Raw genomic sequence first — 25,664 nt, forward strand, 5'->3', positions numbered from 1 at the left:
AGTAAGAATTAAACCACCAGTTTTTACACATTTCCCAACCCATGGGCTACAATAAAAGTGTATCATTTTAAGCTGCACTTACACATATTACATGGATTTCTTTGACCACATGTCACGTTTTCAGGTCTTCCTGCTGCAGATGGGAGACAGAACCACAGACTGGGTTTTCAAAGAGTCTCGTTATGTTCTTCATGGGGATTTGCTGAGAGTTCGCTGATATTTTTGGGTTTATTCCTCTATAAAACATAACAAAAAACAATGGATGGTCGAGGGTTTAACTCCCGGGTTTGTTTCTGATACCTTGTTTCATGTTTTATGAAGGGTTTCCTTCATCCAATCAGACGGAGTCATCTGATTGGTTAAGAAGCCATTCTCTAACTGGAATGGTGTGGGGTGGGGGGGTTTAACGGCTGATATTCTGTGTTCTCTGTCATTTCAGTGTCACTGTGTCACTGCTATAAATGAGCTTGATGAAGAAACGACAAGCCTTTGGTTGGTATTTTCCTAACATTCAGGCGCTCTCGGATGATGACAGAACTGTAGAGTTGGCTCGCGGTTCTGGAGCTGTCGGCTCAACGCCTTTAACTAAAAAAGAAGCCAGTCCGTTTCTCACCTAAACTGACTAAATGCTGAATTACCAATACTAATAGTAGCTTATCTAGCTAATACTAATAGAAACAAAGCTTTGGATTCAGGTGTTTCCATTTTAAGTGGTTTTAAATTTTTCAGAAAATATCATCTTCTTTTCTGAAAGCTTGTTTGCAGACTGCTGGATTTTTATTCAATTCCGTTTAGATTCTTGTAACTTTGAACTTTATAACTAAGGAAAAGCACAAATAAACATCACACCAAGCAAGAAAGTCTTTGACAGACAAATGATCTTTACTACGGTTGAATATAAGAGTTTTCAGTTTTTTCTATTATGTCATTGGTAAGCCAGTTTATGAAAACATCATCAAAATTGCTCCCATCTTCCCAGATGAAGCAAGTTTTTCTACGTGACCCCGCCTGTCTTTGACCCCTGAACGTTTTTGGGGGCCTCCAAACGCTGCAGGCTTTCAGTTCCAGAGGAACCGAAGCTCCAGTCCACCGTTGTGGTGAGCATGAGCTTTGCCCCTCTCCTGGGCAGAAGCCCCAGCTAGCAGGGCAGAGAGTCCTGCGACAGGAACCCGTCTGCGTTTAGGGAGGTAATTACTGAGTAAAGCGAAACCTCGGGGCGTCACGCCTCCTCTGCTGTCACTCGAGAGCTGCTTTAACTTTGAACTCTGGAGCTGTGCCTTCAGGGCGCGTGTCTAGGAACGCTCAGTGCTTTCTGATTGTATCCTTTGCCTCGTCGCTGCTTCCTATGGACAGAACAAAACGTGCAAAAGTTGGACTGAGAGGCAGCTGAACTCCGCAGCAGCAGATTTCTCCATCGCTGGTGTCTGCAGAGCCGGGATTTTGCCGTGATCTCACAGAGGATAAAAACAGCTTCCATGATCTCAGACTCTGAAGTCGGGGGGGATGTTTGAAGCTCCATGCTGCACCCTTGTTTCTTTGCAGGTCAAGTGGCTTCCTTGTTGACTCTGTTGTTGCCTGGCAACCGTCTGAAACTATAGACTCACAGAGCACAGCATTTGGGCTCTAGGACATCAGAGTTTCTGTCATCAGAGCCTCCAGGGAATTTAAGTTTAGACAATCAAAGGCGTTCATCAAAATCTGACTGATAGAACAGTTTGGTTAAAGTTCACATTAAAAAATAAAATTGTTACTTTCTACAGAATAGGGTTGAATTTAACAAGTAAGCTTAAATTAAAGCCGCAAGGGGCACTGTATGGCCCACAGGGGCAACGTGCCGCTCCCTCACTGCCTCCCGCCCTCTTACCCACTTTTCATCTGCCGTCACTCTGCCCCTCCCCCCCTGCCACCCTGGTCAGAGTTCCAAGAGACAAATTTATGGGAAAAAAATGTATTGTTTCAAAATATCGGCTTTTCTGTTGGTTTTATCTCCATAGCAACCATTTTAATTTTTGGTCGTCTGGGGGTGACGAACAGGTCGATGTCATTTTTTGGAGAATTGGTTAAAGTACATTTTTTTTATTTCCTTGGCAACAGAGGTTTTTTGTTAACCCCACCCACATGTTCGTACTGTTTGTCAAAATTTTATTCGGCTCGAGCCAACGAATCATCCTTTAAATTTTCACTGGGGAAATATGTGTGAGCAACACGGAAACGCCACTTTTGCGAGCTCGCCATGCTAACGCTGTTCAAAGACTACAAACTTTATTTACAACATTTTTCCCCACATAGCTTTCCAATGATGCTCGAGGAGTCAGGAAGTAATGGATCAAAATTCCTGGGAGGATTTTAAATTTGTAGAAGGTACTAAAGGGGATTTTTTTTTTTGGTAAGTTCAAGATGGCAGACTCTTCCAGAGTTCAAAGGTCAACAAAACGTCGATTGTGGTTATAGACTTAACCTGGAGGTATGTGTGTCAAATGGAGTTTTCTGTTCCTGTATTGTGTCAAAATGTGAAAATCATGAAATGTCACACTATTTTCACAAAATGACCACCAAGCAGTAGGTCATGTGGCCATCCCATAATAATTTCTAAACTTCCTTTGGAAATCTCGACACGAGAGACACAAGTTTCATTTCGTTTGTGGATTTATAATAACTTTTTTAGAGATTTTGACCCCAATCATTTGTTTGATGGTTTCTCTCGCTGTGATGTCACCATGTTTTTCTTTTCTTTTTGAGAGGGTGGGGGGTCAATTTGTCAAACATGCATTTCCAACGGATACTAGATGTTTATTTTTGAGTTTGTGTCAAAACTTTGCTCAAAGGCGCCGTGAGAAAGAAAAACTGTAAAATCGCTCTGGGACGGCTCAAGTGTCATGAAATGTTGAGCAACATTTTGACTAAAAAGAGTCAAAAACTCTTAAAAACAGAGGCGGAAACTAACTAAAAGAACAGATCGGTGATGTCCGAGGCGGAAGGATGATCTCCTAACACCTGCTGGCCTCTTCTGGAAGCTCATACAACATTGGAGCTGGCGTGAGCATTGAAGCTGGCGTGTGCTTTGGAGTTACATAACGTGGAGCTGATCCGTCACACACGCATTTTCTCCCACTGACCCACTTTCCTTTGAACGCCACACAACTTTCTTGTGGCCTAATTTACCACAATGATGTAAATGCAGGGCTTCTGCGCGTGTGCGTGAATGCGAGTGTGTGCATGTGTGTGTCACATCTGTAGATTTACACCCTGACCTACTTTGCGGCGGCGTGGACTGAGCGGGTCACTGCGGGCGCTGTAACTCTGTCGCCAGAGGGGCCGGTTCCTCCCGGTTCCTTTCTTATCTGGCAGGCCTCCTGCAGGCCTGAGCCGACCATCAGTAAGTGACTCACAAAGTGAGTCAAACATTTACCAGAACTCCGGGTAGAACTGGACGGATAATTCTTGACTGATTAACTGAAGGTTAGGGCTTCGCCGAGCACCAATCAGGAATTCTGTGCCGCCGTCCGTAGCGACTTAAGGCTGCCTGTTAAGTTATAAAACTTTGTTGTTACGTATTCTCTGAGCGTTGCCAGCTACACGCTAACATAGATGACCAGCGGCTACTGATGACATCATCGACCGGTAGTAGGGAAGCAATTCGGATTCAGCGATAATGAACAAAAAAAATGATGACATCACAGCCTCGCACTTCCTTGTAGTAGATTTTGAACAGCGTTAGCGTGGTGAGTGGGGAAACACCCTGTTGCTCCCACATTTTGCACTGGAATATTGTGAAAAAGGCATACATGAGTCGTTGACTGAAGCGAACAACACAATATCACGTGCTACGTGAAAATACGAGGAATGTGGCCGTGTTAAGCAAAAAACCTCCGTTGCCAAGGAAATCCCCGAATTTACTTTTGCAGATTCTACTTAAAATGACGTAGACCTGTTCGTCACCACCTGGCAACCCAAAAATAAAATGGTTGCTATGGAGACAAAACCAACAGAAAAGCCGCCATTTTGAAGAAAGTGTTTGTTTTTTTCATGAATTTGTTACATGCAGCTCTGATCAGGTGGGGATTAACTCTGGGGACGTTCGGCTTGGTTGTGGCGCAGACCCCGGCAGCGTCCTTCAGCTCCTTCCGCAGAGATTTCAGAAGAGACTGATGGTGTCTGACATCGGCTTGCTGTGACTCCAGTGAACATCTCGTGCTCGCAGACCAGTGGCTGCCGGCGTGCACACACCCTGACAGGAGTGTGTCTTCAGCGTTCTCCTCCCCTGCCTCTCCCCATGCTGCTGACCTACATGCTGCAGTATCCCGGTTACATAACCACACTTTGCTGCTGATGGGCGCTTTTGTGTGCCGCCAGCAGCTCTGTCAAGCTAACTTTCTCGCACGTCCCTGCGTCACGTCAGCGTCCTGGGTCGTCTGCCTGACAGGTAGACGTTGTCTGGGGTTATGACAGAAGACTAAATGTCACTTTAAGGCTTTTCTTTCCACCCACTCAAATCCGCGTTATGCAATCGGCGCAGGATGTTACAGCGGCCCAGCAGAGGTCACAAAACATCCATTATGTTGGATTAAAGCGTTGCAGCAGCAGAAGTGGGTCTGCTCACAGCAGCCTGTGTCCTGAGCTCCTCCCTCAGGCAGACTGAGCCTCCTTCTGGGGAGTTTGTTCAACTTTAATGAGTGTTGGGGTGTGACGTAACCCTCCCACCCCACCCTCCATTCCTCTTCTCTCCTCTCTGACTAACCCCTCTTTCTCCTCCTTCTCCCGTCTCTTCTCACTGACCTACTTTCACTGGCTGTTGCTCCAGCCTCTGCACAAACCCACAGCAGCTCGCACAGTTCGAGGAGGCGAGGACATGGGGGGGGGGGGCAGGGAGAAGGAGGGGAGGATGGGTGCAGCATAATGCACTGCGGTTTTCTCAGGAATGTCACCTTGTTGAAGCGAAAACACAAAAGGAGTTTCGTATTACTGAGGAAGAAGAGCGGGTCTGTTTGTGGTCAGCTGCTCCTCACAAGCCCCATCCCTCAGTCGGAAGCCGGCAACGCGTTGCTTCACGAAGTTGCACAACGTCGAGCAGCAACCTCGGGGGATGGAAACAAACAGGGGTTTGTTTGTTCCCTGGTGGCATTAACAGAGCTGCTGCCCTGAAAACTCTGAAGTTGCCACACCTCTGCCTCTCACATCCTTCCCTCCAGGTCTCTTATGTAACACACAGCAGCTTCCATGGAGGTCTGACAGGAGCCGGCCTCAGCGCCCCGACACACAAAAAAACCCTTGTGTAACTTGTTTTTGTTGCCCTCTTTTCCAGCTGAAGCTCAACTTCCAAAGTTTGTGGCGTTAATGAGAGAAACATCCAAAGGCAGGTCTTCAAGGCAGAACCTACAGCGAACCTTCTCAGATTCCTGCGGTCATCTGTCAACTCCTGTGCCAGTGAGACCTTGAAAGGTTTCGTTTTTAGCTGCAGTTCATGTTTTCATTCATTGTCAGCAGAGAAACAGGCTTTTCTGGCTGGGCGGCGCTGCGGTACACAGCTGCAGGCTTTTCCTTTGAGCCTCGCGGCAGCAGAACCAAGAGGTTCGGAGAAAATGACAAGCAGAGGAAAACAAGAAACTTTTATGGAGGCTCAGGGAATCGGACCAGCTGCTGGTGATGCTCTCCATCCAGTATTTGTGAGGTGAGCTGATGGTCTTCCAGAGGTTTTGTGGAGGCACGTTGCCGCTCTTCAGAGATACCTGAACAGGCTCCAGTCTTGTGATAAACTTCCAAGCAGATCTCCGTGTTCTTTCTTTTGTTTTGCCTCATTGTTGAGATTCATCCTGGAGGTATTTAACAGTCAAACGAGTCTCCATCCACCCGGTGATGCCTGTTAACCTTCACTCACAGTTGTGTAACCACAGCCTGCAGGAAAAGTCCAATCACTCATCTGATCAGTCAGGAGAACGTGTCAGTGCTGCAGCTGGGTTTTTAGCGTCTGAAGCTGCTCAGAAACGAGGCCTTGTGTGAAAAATGTAATACATAAACTTTGGACGTTGTGGAAAGTATGCCGTTCAAAGCAATCCTTGCCGTTAACGTAAAACACAGATGGCATGTCAGGCATTTGAGCTCAGATTCTGGTATCACTTCAAAATCTAGAAACATCTGATGGGAACAACAAACATTTTCAGAACTGCTCATCAGGCTCGGAGCTCAGGAGTGCGGGTGGTTTAAATGAGCAGCGTCGATCACAGTCATGTCAGGTTTTTCTCGACATAAAGTCCCGATCTGATCATCTATTGATCTGTTTTCAGAGTTCTCAGTGATCTTTTTAATTATGACCCTGCAGTCTTTAGCCAAAATCCCCCAAAACTTTGTTTTTTTCTAGGACTTAGTTTCTGCAGAGCGGCAAGAGCTCCGAATCAGAAATTCACCTCTGAATTGTGGGCGGGACTATAGGTGCCCCCACCCCTTCCCCTCCCCATTCCTAAGTGTTTCTTGCTTTACGGTTTTGAGCTGCTTACAGTTTTTGATTGGTCGAGGATTACGCGATTTACACGTATTCTACGTAGTTTATGAGCAATTACATCATTTTACACAATTGTGCGTGATTTTTGTGAGATGCATACACAAATCTGTGGGTGTGTCCAAATTCCTTCCCTACTCACTTTATAGTGCCTTCGCCATTTTGCAGTGCTGTGCGAATCTACAATTCCAAAATCAAGTCCCCTAGAAATTTCCCAGAACTCTGCAAAAAAAACAGTGTGCATCGATGCTCCCTAGATTAATTTTTGCCAAAAAAATGTTTTTAAATGTATTTTTTAAATAAACCATGAACGTTTTTATCTTCAGAAGACAGTGGACTCATAAATAATCGTCTCAAAACGATCATTTTAATTCGATTTTGACTTTAATGAAATTGATGACGTCATATCCGCCATCAAAAAAAAAGAAGCAGTGAGCGTGATGCTTTTAAAAATTCTTGATTTTAAAATTGCTTTTAGAATCAAGGGCATTACATAGTACCGCACTATATAGTTTTTTAGTACTTGGGGGTTAGGGTGGGGATTCAGACATAGCCTGTGTACTTTCCACATATATATCTAATGGACCTTTCACGCATGAACCACCGATGTACAACATTTATATCGCGTGTATGGCGCACATATCACATTCAATTATGTAACTGACACAAAAATCCCCAATGAAATGTATGTAAACAGCCCAATAATCACACACGGTTCATGTTCTAGGTTGGTTGATGTGTTCTTTGCGTGGTTTATTTGTACTTCCATGGTTTTCACGTGGTTCATACCTGATACATCTGTGGAAATATCATGTATAGACCACAACTTTTCTCACTTTTTCCACATAAATTAAATTACGATCAATTTCCATCCGTGCAATATGCGACAAATGTATGTAGCGGCTGTGTGAGACGACCTAAACATTACACGAGTTTCTTCAAGGTTTTGTGAACTATTTTCTTGATGCTTTAGCAGATTTTATCAGTTTAGCCACTGAGGCTTTTAAAGATTCAGGAAAGAAAGATTTTTTTTTTTTACATTGAAGATGTACCTTATAAGTTCTGTTTGCTATTTTTTATCATCCAAACTGAAATTGCAGTCTGCTTGGAGAAAATATTGTAAATAGAGTTTTTTTTCTTTTAAAAGCCACAAATTTTCCCCATAGCTGTTCAAACTCATTCATGTTCTTCCATTGAATTAGCGTGCAGCTCCTCTCAGTTGAGTTTCCTGCTAGCAAAGGCTGAAAAAGAGAATAAGGACACAGGAATCATGCATGACTTTAACAAACTTTAATTTTTTTTTTTTTTTTTACCAAATCTTCAACAATTCTGCCTTTGCATTTGACTTGTATCAACACATGATCACTGCAGAACAAACCTTTTTCTTTTTTGTGTTTTCAGGAAGAGAATACGGCAACACGAAATACAAATGGTAACTGGTACAGGGTGGCACATGAGTAAATACACAGCACAACCAGGAAGAGCCGAGAACAAAACAAGACGAGTGGGAGCCAGAAAAATAACAAACAGAACATTTTAGAAAATAATAATAAAATAATAATAATGGCAATAAAATAAAGAAAGCAGTATACAAGAGAAACAACTATACATTTATACACAGTGGCCAGGAGCAGGCACCGGGACAGCAAACAGTCTACACACTACGATCAACAGTAGCTGAAACAAATCAGTGCTGGGGGTGTGGGGGGAGGGGTCTGACTCTGTTGTTGGGGGGGTGGGGTAACATCACATTAAAGAGGCACCTCATCAAATGAGAGCAGCATTGCTGTACGTTTTTACGTTGGAAAAGACTGAAGTGGATGAACAACAGGCTGACACAGAAGCCTTGACTGAGCACGGACAAGCCCCCAAAATCCATCTGTCTTTGGCGGGTGGTGATTCTTGTCTCATTGAGGCGCTTTTCCCACACAGACAGAGACTGTACACAGTTTTTTAAAAAGACAAACTCCCCTCTCAGAAATGTACATCTTCCACACTCCACTGCCTTGAGCATTTTTTTTTCTTTTTGCCACATTTTTTTTCTTAAAATATATAATCCTTTATGAAAATTTATATGATACAGTAATATACAATTTAAGTGCTTCAGGAGTAACGAGAACGTGTGTACCAGCGGAGCAGTTTAAAAATGGGGAGGTTGAGTGTGTCTTTGGTCGAAGCAATGCCCCTGCAATGCCACAACAAACACTGACCCGCCGCTAAGGCAAACAACAACCAACCACTGAAGATGGTGATAACGTCCACAGAGAGGAGGTCATGGGGGTGGGGGGTATAGGCAGGGGGTGTGGTGACACAGTGATGATTGTTAACTAGACCACATCAGAACACACCTGCAGCAGCAGCTCCTTCAGTCTGGACACTGCCCGGCTGCTTCATTTTGTCCCTAATCTCGCCTCTTATTGCGAGCACCCCTCCCACTGCCCGAACCCCTTTTCCCCGCCTCCCTTTTCGCCTCGGCCCTCCCGTTCACCTGAGGCTCCACCTCGTCGGTCTCATCCTCCAGTTCCTTGCTCTCCTCATTGGCCTGGCTGCTGTGGGGGTTGCTGGGCAGAGCCAGGTACGGATGTTGGGGCAGCGCCATGGAGGCGCAGGCCCCGCCCTCCAGCTGACCTCCAGATGCTCCATTGGACAGGGCTCTGTACTTGAGGCGGAGTTTGTGGGGCAGGGCAGTGGCTTTGACCTCTGCCTGGCTCTGGCCGTGCAAACCGGCAGCTTCCTCCATCTTCTGGTGGTAGTTGCTGATGTCAGAGGAGGACGAGGACGGTGACTCGTCATCGGTGGAGCCTTCCTTGTCAGAGCTGCGGGGGTCTCCATCACTGGAGGAGGTGTCTTTAGCGGAGAAGTTTTCTTGATAGAAACCATCAGCTTGTGGCCCCCCCTCATAGGTGAGCACCGGTGGCTCTTCGTCCAGCGTGCTGAGGTAGCCGTTGTGCTGTATGTAGGAGGGTTTGCCCTCCTCGCTGTGGATGAGATTGGGGGCAAAGGGGTTCTGTTGGCTCTCGGGGGGCTGCAGGCCGTTTTCCTGACCCTGGTAGCTGCAGTGATGGAGGTTCTCCTGTGGCTGTTGGCTGCTGTGATAACTTTGTTGCAGCTCATCTGGGGACTCGGCATGACCGTTGGTGTAGTCGTACTGGGGCGAGTCCATAGTCTTTGTCCTTTTAAGCTTCTCTGCAACCTCTGTGATGGTCAAAGAACAGTCTGAGAAGTAGGAAGACGGGGCATGCTGGCTATGCTGAGGGGGTCTGCTCTGCTGCGACTGCTGCTCCTCTGACCGCTGGCTCTCCATGGGGTAACAGCCGCTGCTGGACTGGTACAAGATGACGCTCCTCGGTGCAGACGAGGCCTGGGGAGCAGGACTGGAAGTGTCCATGCGGCACGGCTGCTCGTGTTGCTGGTAGTTCTTTGCAGTTTCAGCCATCTGGTGACCGATAGAGACAAGACCGTTTTGGTAGATCCCATTCTGGCCGCTGTCTTCCAGTCCAGCCATCTCCAAGCCAGAGGGCTCCGTCTTGATGTTGTAGCTGATGGGATCAGGGCTGTCCCTGGAGGAGCCATCAGACATGTCGGACATGGAGCCCAGAGGAGAGTACTTGTGGAGCGCAGCAGGACACTCGCCGCGGCTGGACTGCTCCGTCTCTGAGGAGTCCGAGTTCAGCATGACCTGGGACGCACTGGAGTAGCCGCTGCTGGAGAGGTAGGCGCTACCGTTGGGAGTACCGTTAGCGCTGCTGTTGCTGCCTTCAGCTGCACTGCTGGAGATCTGCTGGCTTTTCTCCATGTAAGAGGCCGCACTGATCAGACCAAAGCGCAGCTTGAGCTGAAGAAGCTCCGTCTTCAGACGAACGTTTTCCTCGTTCAGCGCCAAGACCCGGTTCTCCAACACCATGTCATTGATGCGTCGCTTTTCCCTTGAGCGCTTCGCAGCCTCGTTGTTCTTCCGTCGTTTTTCCCAGTAGGAGGCATCTTTCTTTTCATCGGAAATGAACTCGCGCTTGCGGCGAGAGGTCATGGTGGGTTTGCTGCTTTTGGACTGTCGACCGCCTCGACCTTCAGGGACCGGGGATGAGAGGCCGCTGCTGTAGGGGCTAAAAGTATCAGCTTTTATGGAATTGTTGGTGCTGGCGGCTGGGATGTGCAGACTGAGACTTTCCATGATCTTTCCAGCTGGGGGGCCAGAGGATGACCCTAACAACGACGAGGAGGGAAACTGTGAAACTGTGTAGTTCCTCCGCTTGGTAACTGATTTGGATCTATGTTGCAGGGTCGGCAAAATATTCTGGGTGAGTAGTTTGTGAACCTTGAAGCAAAAGACTCATTGATTTACATTACTTTTCTCTTCAGATCAAAACCTTCAAGTGTCCAGATTAGCCAGAAAGATTAAAAAGAGGTGGAACTCCACAAAAACCTCAGACATTGAAGTTGTCTTTCAGAAACTTGGAAGAGAACAAAGAATGATCTTCTCCAGAAAGTCCTCCAAAGCTCCTGTTGCTATTGGCGTCTTTGCAGATCTGCTTGTCAGACCACTGCCCCGAATCTTGCTGAGCCTTGCGCTGAATCTAGGTCAGCACGTCTGGTTCAGGACTTCTTGACGATCCAACTTGTTTGCCGACTGATAACTGGGTTACTGAAACAATGAGAGAGAGGGGAAGGGAACAAAGGGAGGAAGAAATAGGTCAGCGTAACAGATAATTCACTTCATTCACTTCACACTGTCAATTCAAATCGTGTTAAAAATGTCCGTTAAACCCTCAAAAGTCTGCGCAGATGTGAAGAGGAATGATGTAATGCTGCCACGGACGAATAAAGAGCTGACAGCAGAACCAACTAATGTTGACGCACTGTAACTTTAGCAAGAGCGAGAACCGAAGAGGTACAAATATAATTTGTGCTTGTTGCGGTACTTCTGCCACCACTTCTCACTTACTGAGATAGCCATCACACCGTCTAAAATTACACAACGCCGCAAGCTGCTGGGCTTCCTTGTGCGGTGTCAACATCGGCGCTCAACAGGAAGCCTTTCCTACCCAACAAGTCTTGCGTCACAAATTAAAAACAATGCACCGCGGAGGGATGTTGACGGCGCCTCGCTGTTATGTAACAACCAGATCTGCTCCAGTTTTAAGCCTCTCGCTGCAGTTGATATGTCATTAATACCACATGACTACACAGAGCAGCACAAAGAGCCTTTCACTGGCGCAGAAAGAATCCAGGTCACTGGGCCTGTTGTCACAGTGACAATGATGGTGCTGCTTTCAATTCAGTCAAGAGCAAAAACCGGACCTTCTATCATCAGAGATCGTTGGATTCGGATGAGGAGTCATGAAGGAAAATTCTGGGTGAGCTGATGGGTTTTTCTTAGACGAGGTCAGCCTGACATGAACATCATAGACGTCTGACTGTTCGGACTCTGGATCTGGACTAGAGATCAAGTCAGTAGAGACTAGGGATGCCATAATTCTTTGTCTAAAACCAAACCATCTATTACACCACTAAAGGGTCTTCTCTGAACCCTTTCAGAGTAAGCTATATCCATGTATACGAACATATTTAGCCTTTGGAAGCCTAACGAATGATGTTTTTATGAAATCTGAGGTTATTTTGCAGCTCATTTTTCTGTCCGGAAGTAAGACGACTCGATCTCTGAGGCTCCGCCTTTCTGTCTTTGTGGGTGCCGGCCATTCCATGATGTCACGCATCGGCAGCGTGTCTGCGTTTCACCCACGAAAAACGAACAACCTCTGAACTTTTGGAAAGATGGATGTGCACACTGTGCATAGAAAAAGGAAAGTGTTTAGCCGATCACCGCTAGCCCCGCTTAGCACAAGCCACTTGAAATGTTTCTCTTCGTTACTGTCTTTTCAGCAAATGTAAATTTGCAATTTTTTTTGTTGTTCCAAAAAAAAATACAAATCAAACATGGAACCGAAACAAAGCCGTGACCCAAAAATGGATATTGGAATCGAATCGTGGGGAAAGTGAATCGTTGCGTCCCTAGCAGACCCTGTGTCTGAACCGGTTCTAAATTCTGGTTTAGAGGAAGGGAAGAGCTACATAACCATCCAAAGAACTCCTATGAAGGACCGCGCTACAAAAGATGACGACAATACCTAATGCACAATGAGAACTTTGAAAGACGTAGTTCACCAGCACATCAGTCCTGCGTGCTCACACATGTGAACCCTAAACAAGAGTGGATCCACACTTTGAAGGACAAATACAATTCTAATACTCCACATGTTTACATGTTCTAAATTGTTTTTTTTTGACAAGCTATTCACACATCTCATACTTTCTGCAGCAACGGGACTCGGGGGTGCTAGTCGGATGAGTTAGGACTAACACTGCAATCAAACCTGCTGAGTCCACAGTGCTAAACGCAAAGATGGGGCAGATGGTTACCCGGCTAAATGTGTGGCTTTGATTAAACTCGTCCAGTTTTGAGACGAACGCTAAGCTACAAGTACACCTGACATCAAGACAGTCAGGCAGAGGTCATAGTTTCTGTTGTTTTCTGCTGATTTTACTGCTTTGTCTCACGTCATGTGCACTGAATCGTGACGAAAGGTTCAAACCTCCGCATGTTGCCTTCAGTACCAAACTCATCCATATTCTCCAGACTGCTTGCAGCCGAGAGCCACTTAGCTGATTACATAACTGGTTGTTTTGAGGAGGATTGCCCTGGAATGAACTGGAAACTGCCCTGGTTACAGAGCTGTTTCTCTGGGGTGGGGGCAGAATCCTGCTCCCTTTTTCCAAATGCCTCTTCGCAGCCCCTCCACTGAACACAAAGACGCCTGAACACACACAAAGAAAACAGGACATTTTCCAGCCCCGTTTCCAACCCGGTAACCAAATCTGGATCATTTTCATAACGACACGCAGGGATAGGGCGTGCCAAACAAAGGCAGGCGGGGAGAGGAAGCACGCACACGTCTGCGCTGTCCCACTGACCTAAAAAACCATGCAAAGCTGTAAGCACTCCTCCTGTCTTTGACGGTGCGCCGCCGCCGCAAAATAGGTCAGTGGGACTGCGAGGGAGGGAGCGGCAAAGGAGTATTAGAGTGCACTCTAAAAATAGAGGAACAGAAAGAGGTGTGGGGAAGGGGGGGCAGCGGCGATGGGAGGAATCCAGTTGGTGGACACGAGAGGAATTTCAGCGAATCTGCAGGTTATGAAAGCCCCGTTGATCTCCACGTAACCTTCGTCTGCCGGCGACAGCACATAACAATCCCAGGCAGCCGGGGCAACGGCGTTGACGTCACGCCTCACACCCATCTCTGCAGCCAAATTCACTCACAGGCTCTCTCCCAGGACTGCGTGGGGAGGGGCTGCTGTTGTTGCTCACGGCGTACGTGCTCTGAATTTCTCCTGTTGCCAAAGCCAAGCTTGTGTAAGGCATGCATATTGCATGGCCGCGGACGCCACAGGTCTCTGCCTGCGACTGCCCTGCAATCTGGGCTCCGAGGACCTCTGAGGCCCCGTTTCCCGTCCAGCTGCCTCCCAGCGGACGTGTTTCCCATAAAAAAAAACCATTCACAGCCGATATTGTGGCGGGGGACAAAGGCCCCTGGGCAGCTCCGCAGACACTTGCTGCTGCAGAAAGAATGCTTCACCTCTGACCTCCTGTGAGGCAAGTGTGAGGGAAACCACTTCACATCTTCCATCCTTTAAAAGGTTCCAGGACCGTTTGCCCAGTGGCCTTTTGTCAAACCAAATCACCACACAGGAATCTGGGTCAGCCGGGCTACAGGACAACGTGCCTTCTGACAAGTCCCCGCAGATTCATAGCTTAAACTACAGACGTCTGGGAAGCACACAGCTATTTTTTTAAAAAGCTTTTTTATCTTTTCCTCTTGAGTCTGATTCCCAGCATGGCATTACAAGTTAAACGAGTGGCCACTTAACCCACAGACCTCACGTGTCCCCTTACCCAGATCCAGTTCTGACCTATATTCAGGGGTCTGGTTGGGACCAGAGCAGCAGCAGGACAAACCAGAGCCGTCCCGCCGCTCTGGATGCTCTCTGACCATAAAACTTTCCAACAAAGCAAAATGGAGACTGCATCTGTCTCTTTGGAGACAAAAAAAGAAGCGCTATATCTGGTTCTGCCTTTATCCTTCTCCACGGGTCTGACTGAGGAAGGAGACCAAAATAGCAGCAGCCGCTGCTGTTGCATCACTGCTGAGAGCTTTTCCAAGACAACAGAGATTCACAGCATTTTGACCTCAGACAGAGGAACCAGCAGACAGAAACTTTGGGAATTCATCCCAGCCGTCCTGGAAGGCAGCGCCTGTTCACTGCTCGTCCCTGCTGTGTGTGCGGTGGTTATGTCATCCCGCAAACTCCCACAAAGTCAAGCAGAGGGCTTCACTGAGCACACCTGACGGGTGTAGAACAATTTCGTGAATTTGCTTTCCTTTTAAAGCCAATTTCAAATGAAGCCTGAACAGAATTTATTGCGTAAAATGAATCCTGAACAGAATCTGTTTGCGTAAACCCCCCAAATCTCCCCTGAATGTGAGCAAACGTCTCCATTTAGAATGACTTCCTCTATTTTCAAACCCAAATTTGGACGCACATTCTGGTTTCTGCTATTATTTTGGAAGGAAATTAAATCTCAGCATCTCCGCTGATCCACTGACCTACATGGAGCGGCGGCTCGCGCCACGTGCGGCACCTCGTATAGAGTCCGCGTTGAACACGGCGGATCCACGGCGTGGAAAACTCCACCGTGACCGTCCGTGGAGGAGCACGTCCTCCTCGATTGACACTGGCTCCGCTTGTGTTCGGGATTCGTTTCCCCGAGATAGGAGGGGAAATGCACCGTTAACCGGGAACAATGTGACTGAGTCTGCGTCTCCGTGCGTTACGTGATAACAAAAAGAGCCGCAAAGTCACGCGTGGACAAGGGACGAGTCGGCAGAGCGCTTGGCCATGTGAACAAAAACCGCCCGCGATCGTCGCGTAATCGAGGCTGAAAATGTTTATTTTTTTTTCCTCCTTCTTTGCTGATTTGACGCACGCGGTGAGACGAAAAGAGAAGCTTCAGTTCAAAACATACCTTTCCTGGACCGGGAGGAGGGGGCGAACGGCGTAGGCTTCCCCGACACAAAAGCGGTCTCTGCCCGCGTCTTCCCGCACAGGAAACCTCCCAAAAGGTGGAAACTTTGCGCTTGTCCTGCCGCCTCGGCTGCGGGGTCTCTGCGGTTTGGCTGCTCGCGTGGATCTGCTGCTGCGCGCTCGCGGACACTTTGCTCCAGTTCCTGCGTCTCCGCTGCCACAGATGTGTGTTAGTGGGTCAGCGGTTGCATAACAGCTCCGTGGCTGCCTCGTCACGTTTCTGCGCCCTGTCTGTGCGCACGAGAGCCTCCTTCTCCCTGCGTCCTACATCCGTCTTCCCCGCTGGAGGGGCTCGTTTCACAACCGCCTGACCTTTGGGCCAAATTAGCTCCAATTAATTAATAGTTATGTCATCCCGGAGGGGTCATTTCGTGGCCCAAACGGTTTTCAGCGTGGCAGCAAAGGCTCTGTGTGCGTAAAAGCAACCTTGCCTTTTAGCCAAAGGCAGCAACCACAACAACTGAAACGATCCGTATGGATGGAGCTGTAACTCTTTCAACTGCTGAATTTATTTTCCTTAAAAATAAAAAAAGCTCACAATTGATGGTAAAATAAGCTGTAAATAGAGATTCAATTTTAAATTTATCCACATTGATTTTTTAATAAATCCATATTAAACATTTTTTTCTTTAAACAAATATTTAGCTCCTTCATAACACTTTAAAAGCAAAACTTTTATTTTAGAGAATGCAAAAAATGTTCGCAGCAAACAAAACAAAAAAGGAAAACCTTTTTGGACAATTTAACAAATTTGCTCTGATAATTTATCTTTAAAACTGTTTTTTTTGGCCATGGTTACAATTTATATTTTAGTGAGATACAACCCCAGTTTTTTTTTACAGATTTGTTTTATATTGCACAATAATTTCACAATTACACAATGAACCTAAAACTGGCGCAAATCGTCCATCCAGAAACCATTTTTGTCTTTTTTTACGGCAAAATTTAAGATCAAACTGTTTTTGTTTTAGCCAATGACAAAGATCTGACAGGAGGAGACCAAATGTATAAATCTATAAACCCTTTTTTTCCTGAATCCTTTCTGCTGCACACCGTCTGAACTCATCTCAGCCCATGGCCTCACCCTAATCGCTCCATGTTGACATATAATATTTATATGTTGTTGTTGATGTGTGTGCAGACCCTTCAAATCTGCTTAGGCGCCATCCTGAGCCTGTTTTTCTGAGCTGTGGTCCATACTCCAGTTACATCAGCCCTGCCTCAGACTCACATCCTCCCCCCTGCTTTGTCTGATACCACACACATGCATTGTGTCACACACACACACACACACACATAACATCTCCAGCTCTGGCGTGTTGTGGAAACAGCGGCCTTGAACTTGTGTAGCTCCTCCCTCATCAGCGCGCTGCTGGAACCACCAACCCCCCAACATGTCCACCATTTCTGCAGCTGCCCCTGCATGCAGGCCTTCCCCTAGCAACACGGCTGCGTGTCGGCGCCTGCCTAGCAACCAGAAGGCTCTCGCCGTTTGGATGCTCGGGGTGGACGAGGTGGTCCGGCCGCAGACAAAAGATGATGCCGTGTTGTTGTTTTGGTGGGGAGTGTTGGGAAATGTGGGCCTCCAGCTCTGCACACACACACACACATGCAGGCTCTGCCTTTATTTTTGCAGCTCCTTCCTGAGGGTTTTCAAAATAAAGCGTGAAGCCTCCTGATCCCTGCTTGTCCTACATGAGCAGCATGTGCTGCAGCAGTAAACACGTTGGAGGAGGAGACATTTTTGTTTTTGTTCCCTCAGCAGTGCAGTGAATGAATGAAGCCGTGGAACAGAAGCTCCTGCACGCCCCCTGCTGTCCAGAAGAAAAACCGCCGAAAGACAGAAATTCTTTGTGTTTCTCTTTATGTAATCTAGTATCTTCCTCCATTTTTTTGGCGTTTAACTCCTTCTAAAATTTTTCATCTATTTTAATTTTAACCATTCAACTAATAAAATGTTCAGCTCTTTCATAGTTTTCCAGCTTTTGACTTTTGGTCTTTCAAATCGTTGAACGTTTCAAGATATTCCAGGATTTTTGCCTCCATTGAAATACATGGGGAATCCTTGAAAACCTTTGCTTCTTTCAGCCATTATAACTTCAAAATACTTTTAGCTAGAGGCACCATTCAAACTACAAATTATTCACAAGGCTTTGAACTGATTCTGACTGAGTCTTTCAGATTTTTAAAATATTTTTTAGTTTTTTGAAATGTAAACCTTTAAACTTTGTGGTAATAATCTTTTTTGGGCATTCTGTCTATGGATGCATTTGTGTAACATAATTAAAAATAAAAGTCAAAACCAGAAATGCTTTTTCATTTTCTAAATAAAGCTGCCTTTTTTGACTCAAAATTAAAAAAAAAAAAGCAATCCACCAAAATGCTTTTTCATTTTCTTCTTCAACATTGCTTTTTCTGTCACTTAATTAAAATGATAATGAAAATGCTATTTGACATTTTAATTTAAAAAAGTTCTCTGGTAAATGTGTGGTTAAATTCATTTAGAAATGTCTAATTTGACAATTAAAATGGATTTAAAAAACTGCTTTTTCATTTTCACAATGTAACTGCATCAAATTACTCAAAATTAAAATGAAACGTCACTTCTTTAAAATGCTTTTTTCATTTTCTTCTTTCTGTGACATAATTAAAGTGAAAATGCAAAGAGGGGATTGCATTTTTGTTTTCACATTCACCCTGCAAAAACGGTAGCAAAACTCAATACCAGTGAGCATTTCCAGGGGGGAGGCGGGGTGATGACGTCAGTGCTCACTGTTCTTCTGCGCACTTTGCCCACCCGGCAGTGTTGCCAAATTGGGTGGTTTTGGTTCTAAATTTGCAGGTAAACATGGCTTTAGGGGAGCAGTCAAAATTTAGGTGATTTTAGGGTCGGTCTGGCAGTTCTTATTTTCTCATGAAAATATATTACCGGACTGTGTGGCTGTTGGAGTTCTGCGAAACTTCTGTGTACTGGAGCTCCGTGAACGCACCAGGCCGAGTGTGGGAGGAGCTACCAGCTAATGTTTTTAGCCGGATCGCTACATGGAATGGTGTCTCTGTCACTCACTATCTCACTTACAATGCATGGAAGACACATAAATTACTGAGAGATCATGTTTATTTGTTTTGAAGAGTTCTACATGGTAATCATGTTTCTGTGTTCGACTTCATCCCAGAGATTCTCTGCTTCAGCTTCCAGGCATGACGGCCGCTGAAGGCTGCAGTTTTCCATCTCTCTCTCTGACCGAGTCTGAAAGTTTGCTGTCCTACGTTAACCCGAGAGGGAAAAAAATAAAACCAGATTTATTATTATTGTCTTGATGAAAATAAAAACATAAGATTGAGGAGAAGGGTTTAGGATCAGGCTAATACGTGTCAACAACAACATTAAGCTTCTGATGCATTTAAACTCCGTACTGCAGGCATACAGTCCCTGACAAAAGTCTTGTCGCTTATCCATTTTGTAGAAATGAAAGCGTATAACCTCACTTTTACTGAATCCATTGGTTTTAGAAATGTCTCAGATGAAAGCTAAAACCCTCCCAAATTATGTTCAATATACTAAAATAAAATTGCTTCACTGAAGAAAGATTGATCATTTAATGAACACAGAAAGGTCACATTTTCGCAAGACAAAAGTTTTGTCGCCTTGTCATATGATGCACCCAATTCTAGATTACAGCCTCACCTGTGATCAATTACTGATCAATCAATTAGTGGGTGTGTATAAAAAGAACCCCAGCACACCAGGCCTTCACATCAACTGCAACCTGACCTCTGACAACATGCCTGAGATTCACCCTGAGACCAAAGCGTTGATTATCAAGAGGCTGAAGACCAGATCCACTGCTGAGGTGGCTGACACCTTCAATGTGTCTCAGCGTCAAGTACAAAGGATTTGAAGAGACTGGAGATGTTGACAAGCCCAGGTCCGGCAGACCCCGCAAGACAACTGCTCGAGAGGACCTTTTGTTGGTCCAAAAATCCAAGGCCAGCCCCTTTTCCACTGCAGCAGAACTACACCAGGCCTGGTCACCTCAAGTCCCTGTGTCAACCAGAACAGTTTGTAGAATTTTGTCTCAAAATGGCCTCCATGGTCCAATCAGTGCCCAGAAACCAGCACTAAACAAAAGGCAATTGAAAAAACGTGTGGCATTTGCCAAGGCCCACAGCCTGCTAAAAGGATGGACGCTGGAAAAGTGGCAGAAGGTGGATTTCTCAGATGAGTCTTCAGTTGAATTACATCACAGCCGCCGCAAATATTGCAGGAGACCAACTGGAGCCCGAATGGACCCAAGATTCACCCAGACAACAGTTAAGTTTGGTGGCGGAAAAATCATGGTCTGGGGTTACATCCAGTATGGGGGTGTGCGAAACATTTGCAGGGTGGAAGGCAATATCAATAGCCTAAAATATCAAGAAGTATTAGCTACCTCTTCCATTCCCAACCATAAAAGGGGTCAAATTCTGCAGCAGGACGGTGCTCCATGGCATACTTCCATCTCTACATCAAAGTTCCTCAAGGCGAAGAAGATGAAGGTGCTCCAGGACTGGCCAGCCCAGTCACCAGACATGAACATCATTGAGCATGTCTGGGGTAGAATGAAAGAGGAAACATGGAAGACCAAACCAAAGAATCTTGATGAACTCTGGGAGGCATGGAAGACTGCTTTCTTTGCTTTTCCTGATGACTTCATCCATAAATTGTATGAATCATTGTCAAACTGCATGGATGCTGTCCTTCAAGCTCATGGAAGTCATACAAGATATTAAATATGGATCTCACAGTAGCACTACTTAATTCATTGATGTTATGCAACATATTTTCGTTTTTGAAGTAAATTATTTGTTAAATTTTCACATTACTCTCTGTAGGCGACAAAACTTTTGTCTTGCCAAAATGTGACCTTTCTGTGTTCATTAAATGATCAATCTTTCTTCAGTGAAGCAATTTTATTTTAGTATATTGAAGATAATTTGGGAGGGTTTTAGCTTTCATGAGACATTTCTAAAACCAATGGATTCATTAAAAGTGAGGTTAAACGCTTTTGTTTCTACAAAATGGATAAGCGACAAGACTTTTGTCAGGGACTGTAATGCCACAATGTGCATCATGGCTGTAAATATGTTGGAAAAACTTCAGCCTTTATTTTGTCTGGACACGATTGAAAACATAAAATTACATGACTGCACAGTTTCTCAGGACTGCCCGAAGTGGCACTTCCGCCTTCAAAAGCTGCCTCAAAGCTACTCTTCTGCTTAGAGACTCAGTTCTGCCGGAGACACAGTCAGACTGATGTTTGAATCGTCCTCCGAGGCGTTGTACGTTACAAAGCAACCTTCCCTTCACTTCACACAAACACGAAGACTGTGGCTGCACTGATCAGACATGCTTTGCTCGCACAGAGCAGGTAGCCACACCGAGTGAGCACTGACGTCATCGCCCCGCCTCCCCCTGGAAATACTCACTGTTATTGCTACCGTTTTTGCGGGGTGAATGTGAAAACGAAAATGCATTCCCCTCTTTGCATTTTCACTTTAATTATGTCACAGAGTGAGCGATGTTAAAGAAGAAAATGAAAAAGCATTTTAAAGAACTGATTTTTAATTTTGAGTCATTTGATGCAGATACATTGTGAAAATGAAAAAGCATTTCTGTGAATCCATTAAAATTCCTCAAATTAGACATTTCTAAATGAATTCTGCTACACATTTACCAGAGAAGTTTTTGAAAATGAAATGTCAAATACCATTTCCATTATCATTTTAATTAAGTGACAGAATAAGCAGTGTTTAAGAAGAAAATGAAAAAGCGGTTTGCTTTTTCATTTAAATTGTGAGTCAAAAATACAGCTTCATTCTGAAAATGAAAAAGGATTTCTGGTTTTGACTTTTTTTTTTTTAATTATGCTCCAGAAAAACTTCCCTAAAGTTAAAGATGAGGTCAGAGGATTTGATTATGAACAGTAACAATGTTGGAAACGTCCAGTCATGATGTGGGCGGAGCTTTGGGATCCTCTGCTGTTTTATCATGGTCCAATTCCGTCATGAAATAGGTTGTGCCGTTAATGGATTCCACTCCTGCATCCTTCACTTCAGCAGAGGACAATCATCTTCCACAGCAGCTGCTTCCAAAACTAAAAATAACCCTCTTTTTTTTGTTTTTTTGTTGCTGCTGACGTGATGGATGACTCATGCAGAGCCCACTTTTTCCCCGCCTCCCTGACGTTGTCCCTCTGTCCCCTTGGCCTGTCTTAGCTCGGTAAAGAGGCAGAGCGCTAGTGCAGATTTAAATTCAAGGGAGAGACGCACTGAGCTGTGACTGAACGCTGCATGTTTTCATGAAACATCGGCCACATCAGGGGTTTAAGAGGGGGCTGGGAAAGGTTGACGTCCGGCTCCAAAAGCTTCAGTTTCATCAGAAGATCAACATTTTGGTGACAGAAGCGACCAAGCAGAGGCTGAATCGCTGCCAGCAGCCACATGTGCTCTTCTCCTGAAAAAGTCAGAGCTCTGTCTGTGACCCAAAGGGACTGGTCAGCAGCTGCAGGGCGTGCTCCTTCCTCTCCTCAGGAACATTCAATGTTCTGACCACTTTTAGCCCCGAAAGAAGGTCTTCTTGCTTCCGGATACACTCGATTTGCTGCTACAGTAGCTGCGGTTTTATGTGCAAAATATCTTTGATCGGATTAGAATTTAACTGTGTTCATGGATCCAGAAAAACGGTTACTCAGATTATAGCAAACGTTTCCAAACTCCACACTTTCAGTCAGAATAAATCATTGCGACACGTGCAGAACTCTCTAAGACCGGAAATGACCGTAGAAGAAGAAACATTGAGTTATGTTGTAAACAAGCAAAGCTGCATTATAGAGCGAGATTATTATTAAGTGCTTGTTCACTCATATTTTTTTTAATCAGTGCTTTTTTTCTTGGCTGCACAGAGCTGGAAGAACAACAACATTTAGCCGTGGATGCAGTTCAAATCCATGCGGTCGATGCTGCAATCTGCATCTCTGCTGCATGTAAACATGTGGGAACAACATCAGCCTTTATTCTGAAATAACATGAATTCACAGGATTGTTTCCACGGTTTCTCAGGACTGTGCAGCATTTCTCCATTCAATAGCCGCCTCGGTTAGCTCACATCCGTCCCAGAGCTGCTCCTCTGCTAGGAGACCCGGTTCTCCTGAGTCCAGCAGCTCGCTCACGCAGAGTGGCCGGACGGACGGCGGTCAAAAGCCGAAGCCACACGTCTCTGCTCTGATCAGAGACACGCTTCACACGGGTGGATCCGTCGACCGGTCCTGTTAGCGCTCTAAAGTCTCCTCCAGAGCGTCACATCGTCCATGCATGATGTAAACCAGAGCAGCAGTGACCCACGATCGGAGTAAACTGTTTACATGCACCACCATCGGATCATCAACCCGCCTATCTCCATTGGAAAGTAATTTGGATCCGAATGAGTCAGATCGGGGCAGAGTTTTCTGAACGGCGTGTTTACATCAAGCATTTTTGTTCCGATCTGGCGTTTATTCTGATTACTTTTGTCCATGGCAACGCAGCCATTCAGAATGACCAGAATCTGATTTGATCCTAGTGAGTGAGCCTGCTGTCTCCTTTTGTGCGTCCCTCATACGAGTTAAGAAAGGAGTGAAGCTAAAAGGATCTTAGATCACGTTAGAGGGGCAGATGTGGACTTCATGGCTGACCAGTCGCTCTGTGGTTCTTTGCAGAAAGGTTCAAACCCCCACAGGATGCTTTCAGGAGGACTTTGCACGCTCCCTGCTAGCATCTGTGGGTTTGCTCTGCATGCAGGAACCTGGGCCAAACATCATTTTTATTTACAGCATGATGTTCTACAGAAACTGCACAAATATCTTTAAAATGACCAGAAAGAATTTCATTGGTCCTGATGAAAGATGTGGTGCACAAACACATTCAGGCAGTCGCAACATCAGACTTGAATGAATGAATGAACCTTTATTTAAACAGCACTTTACAGTAAAAGAAAGTTTAACACTGGAAAAAAACCCAGAAGAAACTAGTTTCGGATGAGGTAATTCCCACAGGGCAGCGTTGAGTTACCGCCACACTGTACGCTGAGGAGAGCGTGACGTCTGTCAGTCTGGGTGTGAGCTTTGAGAGCTCAAATGCTGAGAGAGGAGCTACTGGAGCGGAGACAAAAAGTGGATCTGAGAGTTTTGACCCCCTTCCAGAGCTGCTGGGGAGCACCGCTGTCGTCCTCCCTGAAAGTCTGACACTCCATGCATCCACTCCACACTGTGTCCACTCCACTCTGTCCTCCAGCGAGGTTTTTGGTCCCACCATGGCTCCAGGTGGACTGTTGTTTCTGCTGCCTGAAGGTGGAAATGTCTCTCCTGCACCTCTGGAGTTTTTTATTTTATGTGTGAGGGAGCTTCTTCAAAGCCTTTCCTCCTTAAACTCTGACTCTCATTGAGCATCCGGACATCTGGTGTGTGATGCGTGACCGTGCATGTGTGATGCATGACCCCCTGAGTTCTCCTGCTTGTTGAAATGGCGGCTCGTCCCAAGGAAGGCGTGGCACGCCTCGTGTCTTCATCCCAGCTGCTGCCAGCAGCTTCAGGAAGCTGGGAGGGGCCGTTTTTCTCGATGGAAACATCCCCATCGGCAAAGGAGGCAGCGCCTGGACTCCATCCACTGTGTGAGCCGTCATGCCTCAACCCCTCCTGCAGTGTTTGGGCTCAGCCATGCGGCTGGAAGGCTCTGCAATGTCTCCACCTGCTGATCTGAACACACCAACGCATGCTGAGGACGCTGATTCAGCTAGTCCATTAACACATTTAGAGAAAGGCTGAGGAGCAGGTCTGGTCAAACATTTACAAAACAGCTTTAAATGGGTGAAAGAGAAGAAATTCGTCCAGGCTTCCATTTTCTGAACCCGTTTCATTCCCACAAGGTCACAGCGCTGCTGGAGCCTAACCTGGCCACTGTTGGGCCAAGGCAGAGTAGATCAAAATCATAAAATTTGAAATCTTATATTTAGTTAAAATACGACGGTGATGAAATGAAAATGTTTTGAATCAAACTTTTAAGGCCTGCTAATACAGCCTTTCTGTTTATGTTGCTGTGAGTCAATAATAATGACAATTTTGTTGGTTTTCCAGATACTTTTTTTCTAAAAACTTTTTCTGGTTTAAATAGAATGTTTTTTTTCTCGATATGATCTTTTTTCCTATTTTTGGCTCTATTTTTTGTTTCTACAGGTTTTTGCTCCACTTTTTTGAACTACAACCGTTTTTTAAAATACATATTTTTCGTATTTTTTATCGTCAGAATACAACACAAAAATCTAACATTTGTAACAATACAATATAAGAACAAAACACAGTTCTGAATACAAAACAACATTGTTTGGACCTTTTAAAAAGCTTAACTATTAAGAACAAAATTATGAGTAAAATACATTGTTTAAACAAACTTCTGTTCAGTAATAACCAAATAAAGAAATCACAGAAGGAAATAAATAACTAAAAATAAAAAATAGAAAGGCAAGAGTTAATTTATGTCACCAATCCAAAATTTTTGCAGATGTTTATCGTTTTTTGAGCCTTTGCATTTTTTGAAGCAGATATTAGTTTTAAATATTGCTACAGTTCCAATTACACTAAGAAGAATTCAGGTTTTTATTAGCAAGTTTAGTGAATATTACATTTATCCATGAATAACAACATATTAAGATATATATAAAAAAGAAAGCATCACGATCTTTTTGTTCAAAACTATGAAAATCAAATTTTTTAATGAAGTTGGACTACAACAGTTGTAGCCATAAAGCGAGGAGATAAGGACGCGTCTACAATTTACATTACTGGAACACGCTGCTTCAGCTAAAGAGTTCTGATATTAGGGATTTTTGTGGAATTCGTTTTAACATTAATGACAACTTGTGATGTTTTTGAGATTATTTATGATGAATTACCGTGGAAATGATCATGTTTGTCTGGGGTGTTTTTGTGTACTTTATTGACGGTCCCTGCCTGTCTCTGCA

General features: G+C 45.2%; 1 protein-coding gene across 2 annotated transcripts; it reads right to left on the reverse strand.

Moving 5' to 3' along the window:
• Nucleotides 1-7,768: 7,768 nt before the first annotated feature.
• Nucleotides 7,769-16,001, reverse strand: LOC101175377 (nuclear factor interleukin-3-regulated protein). Of its 2 annotated transcripts, none has more exons than XM_004066312.4 (2): nt 15,573-16,001; nt 7,769-11,135 (listed from the first exon to the last, which is right to left on the reverse strand). In XM_004066312.4, exon 2 carries the CDS (start codon nt 10,662-10,664, stop codon nt 8,895-8,897), a length of 1,770 nt encoding a protein of 589 aa, XP_004066360.1. In that variant the 5' UTR covers nt 10,665-11,135; nt 15,573-16,001; the 3' UTR covers nt 7,769-8,894. The 2 variants fall into 2 exon arrangements, with proteins under 2 accessions (XP_004066360.1, XP_020561962.1); XM_020706303.2 differs by lacking the exon at nt 15,573-16,001 and adding an exon at nt 15,154-15,413.
• Nucleotides 16,002-25,664: the final 9,663 nt, after the last annotated feature.

The sequence above is a fragment of the Oryzias latipes genome, chromosome 1, assembly GCF_002234675.1.
Source record: "Oryzias latipes chromosome 1, ASM223467v1".
NCBI lineage: Eukaryota > Metazoa > Chordata > Actinopteri > Beloniformes > Adrianichthyidae > Oryzias > Oryzias latipes.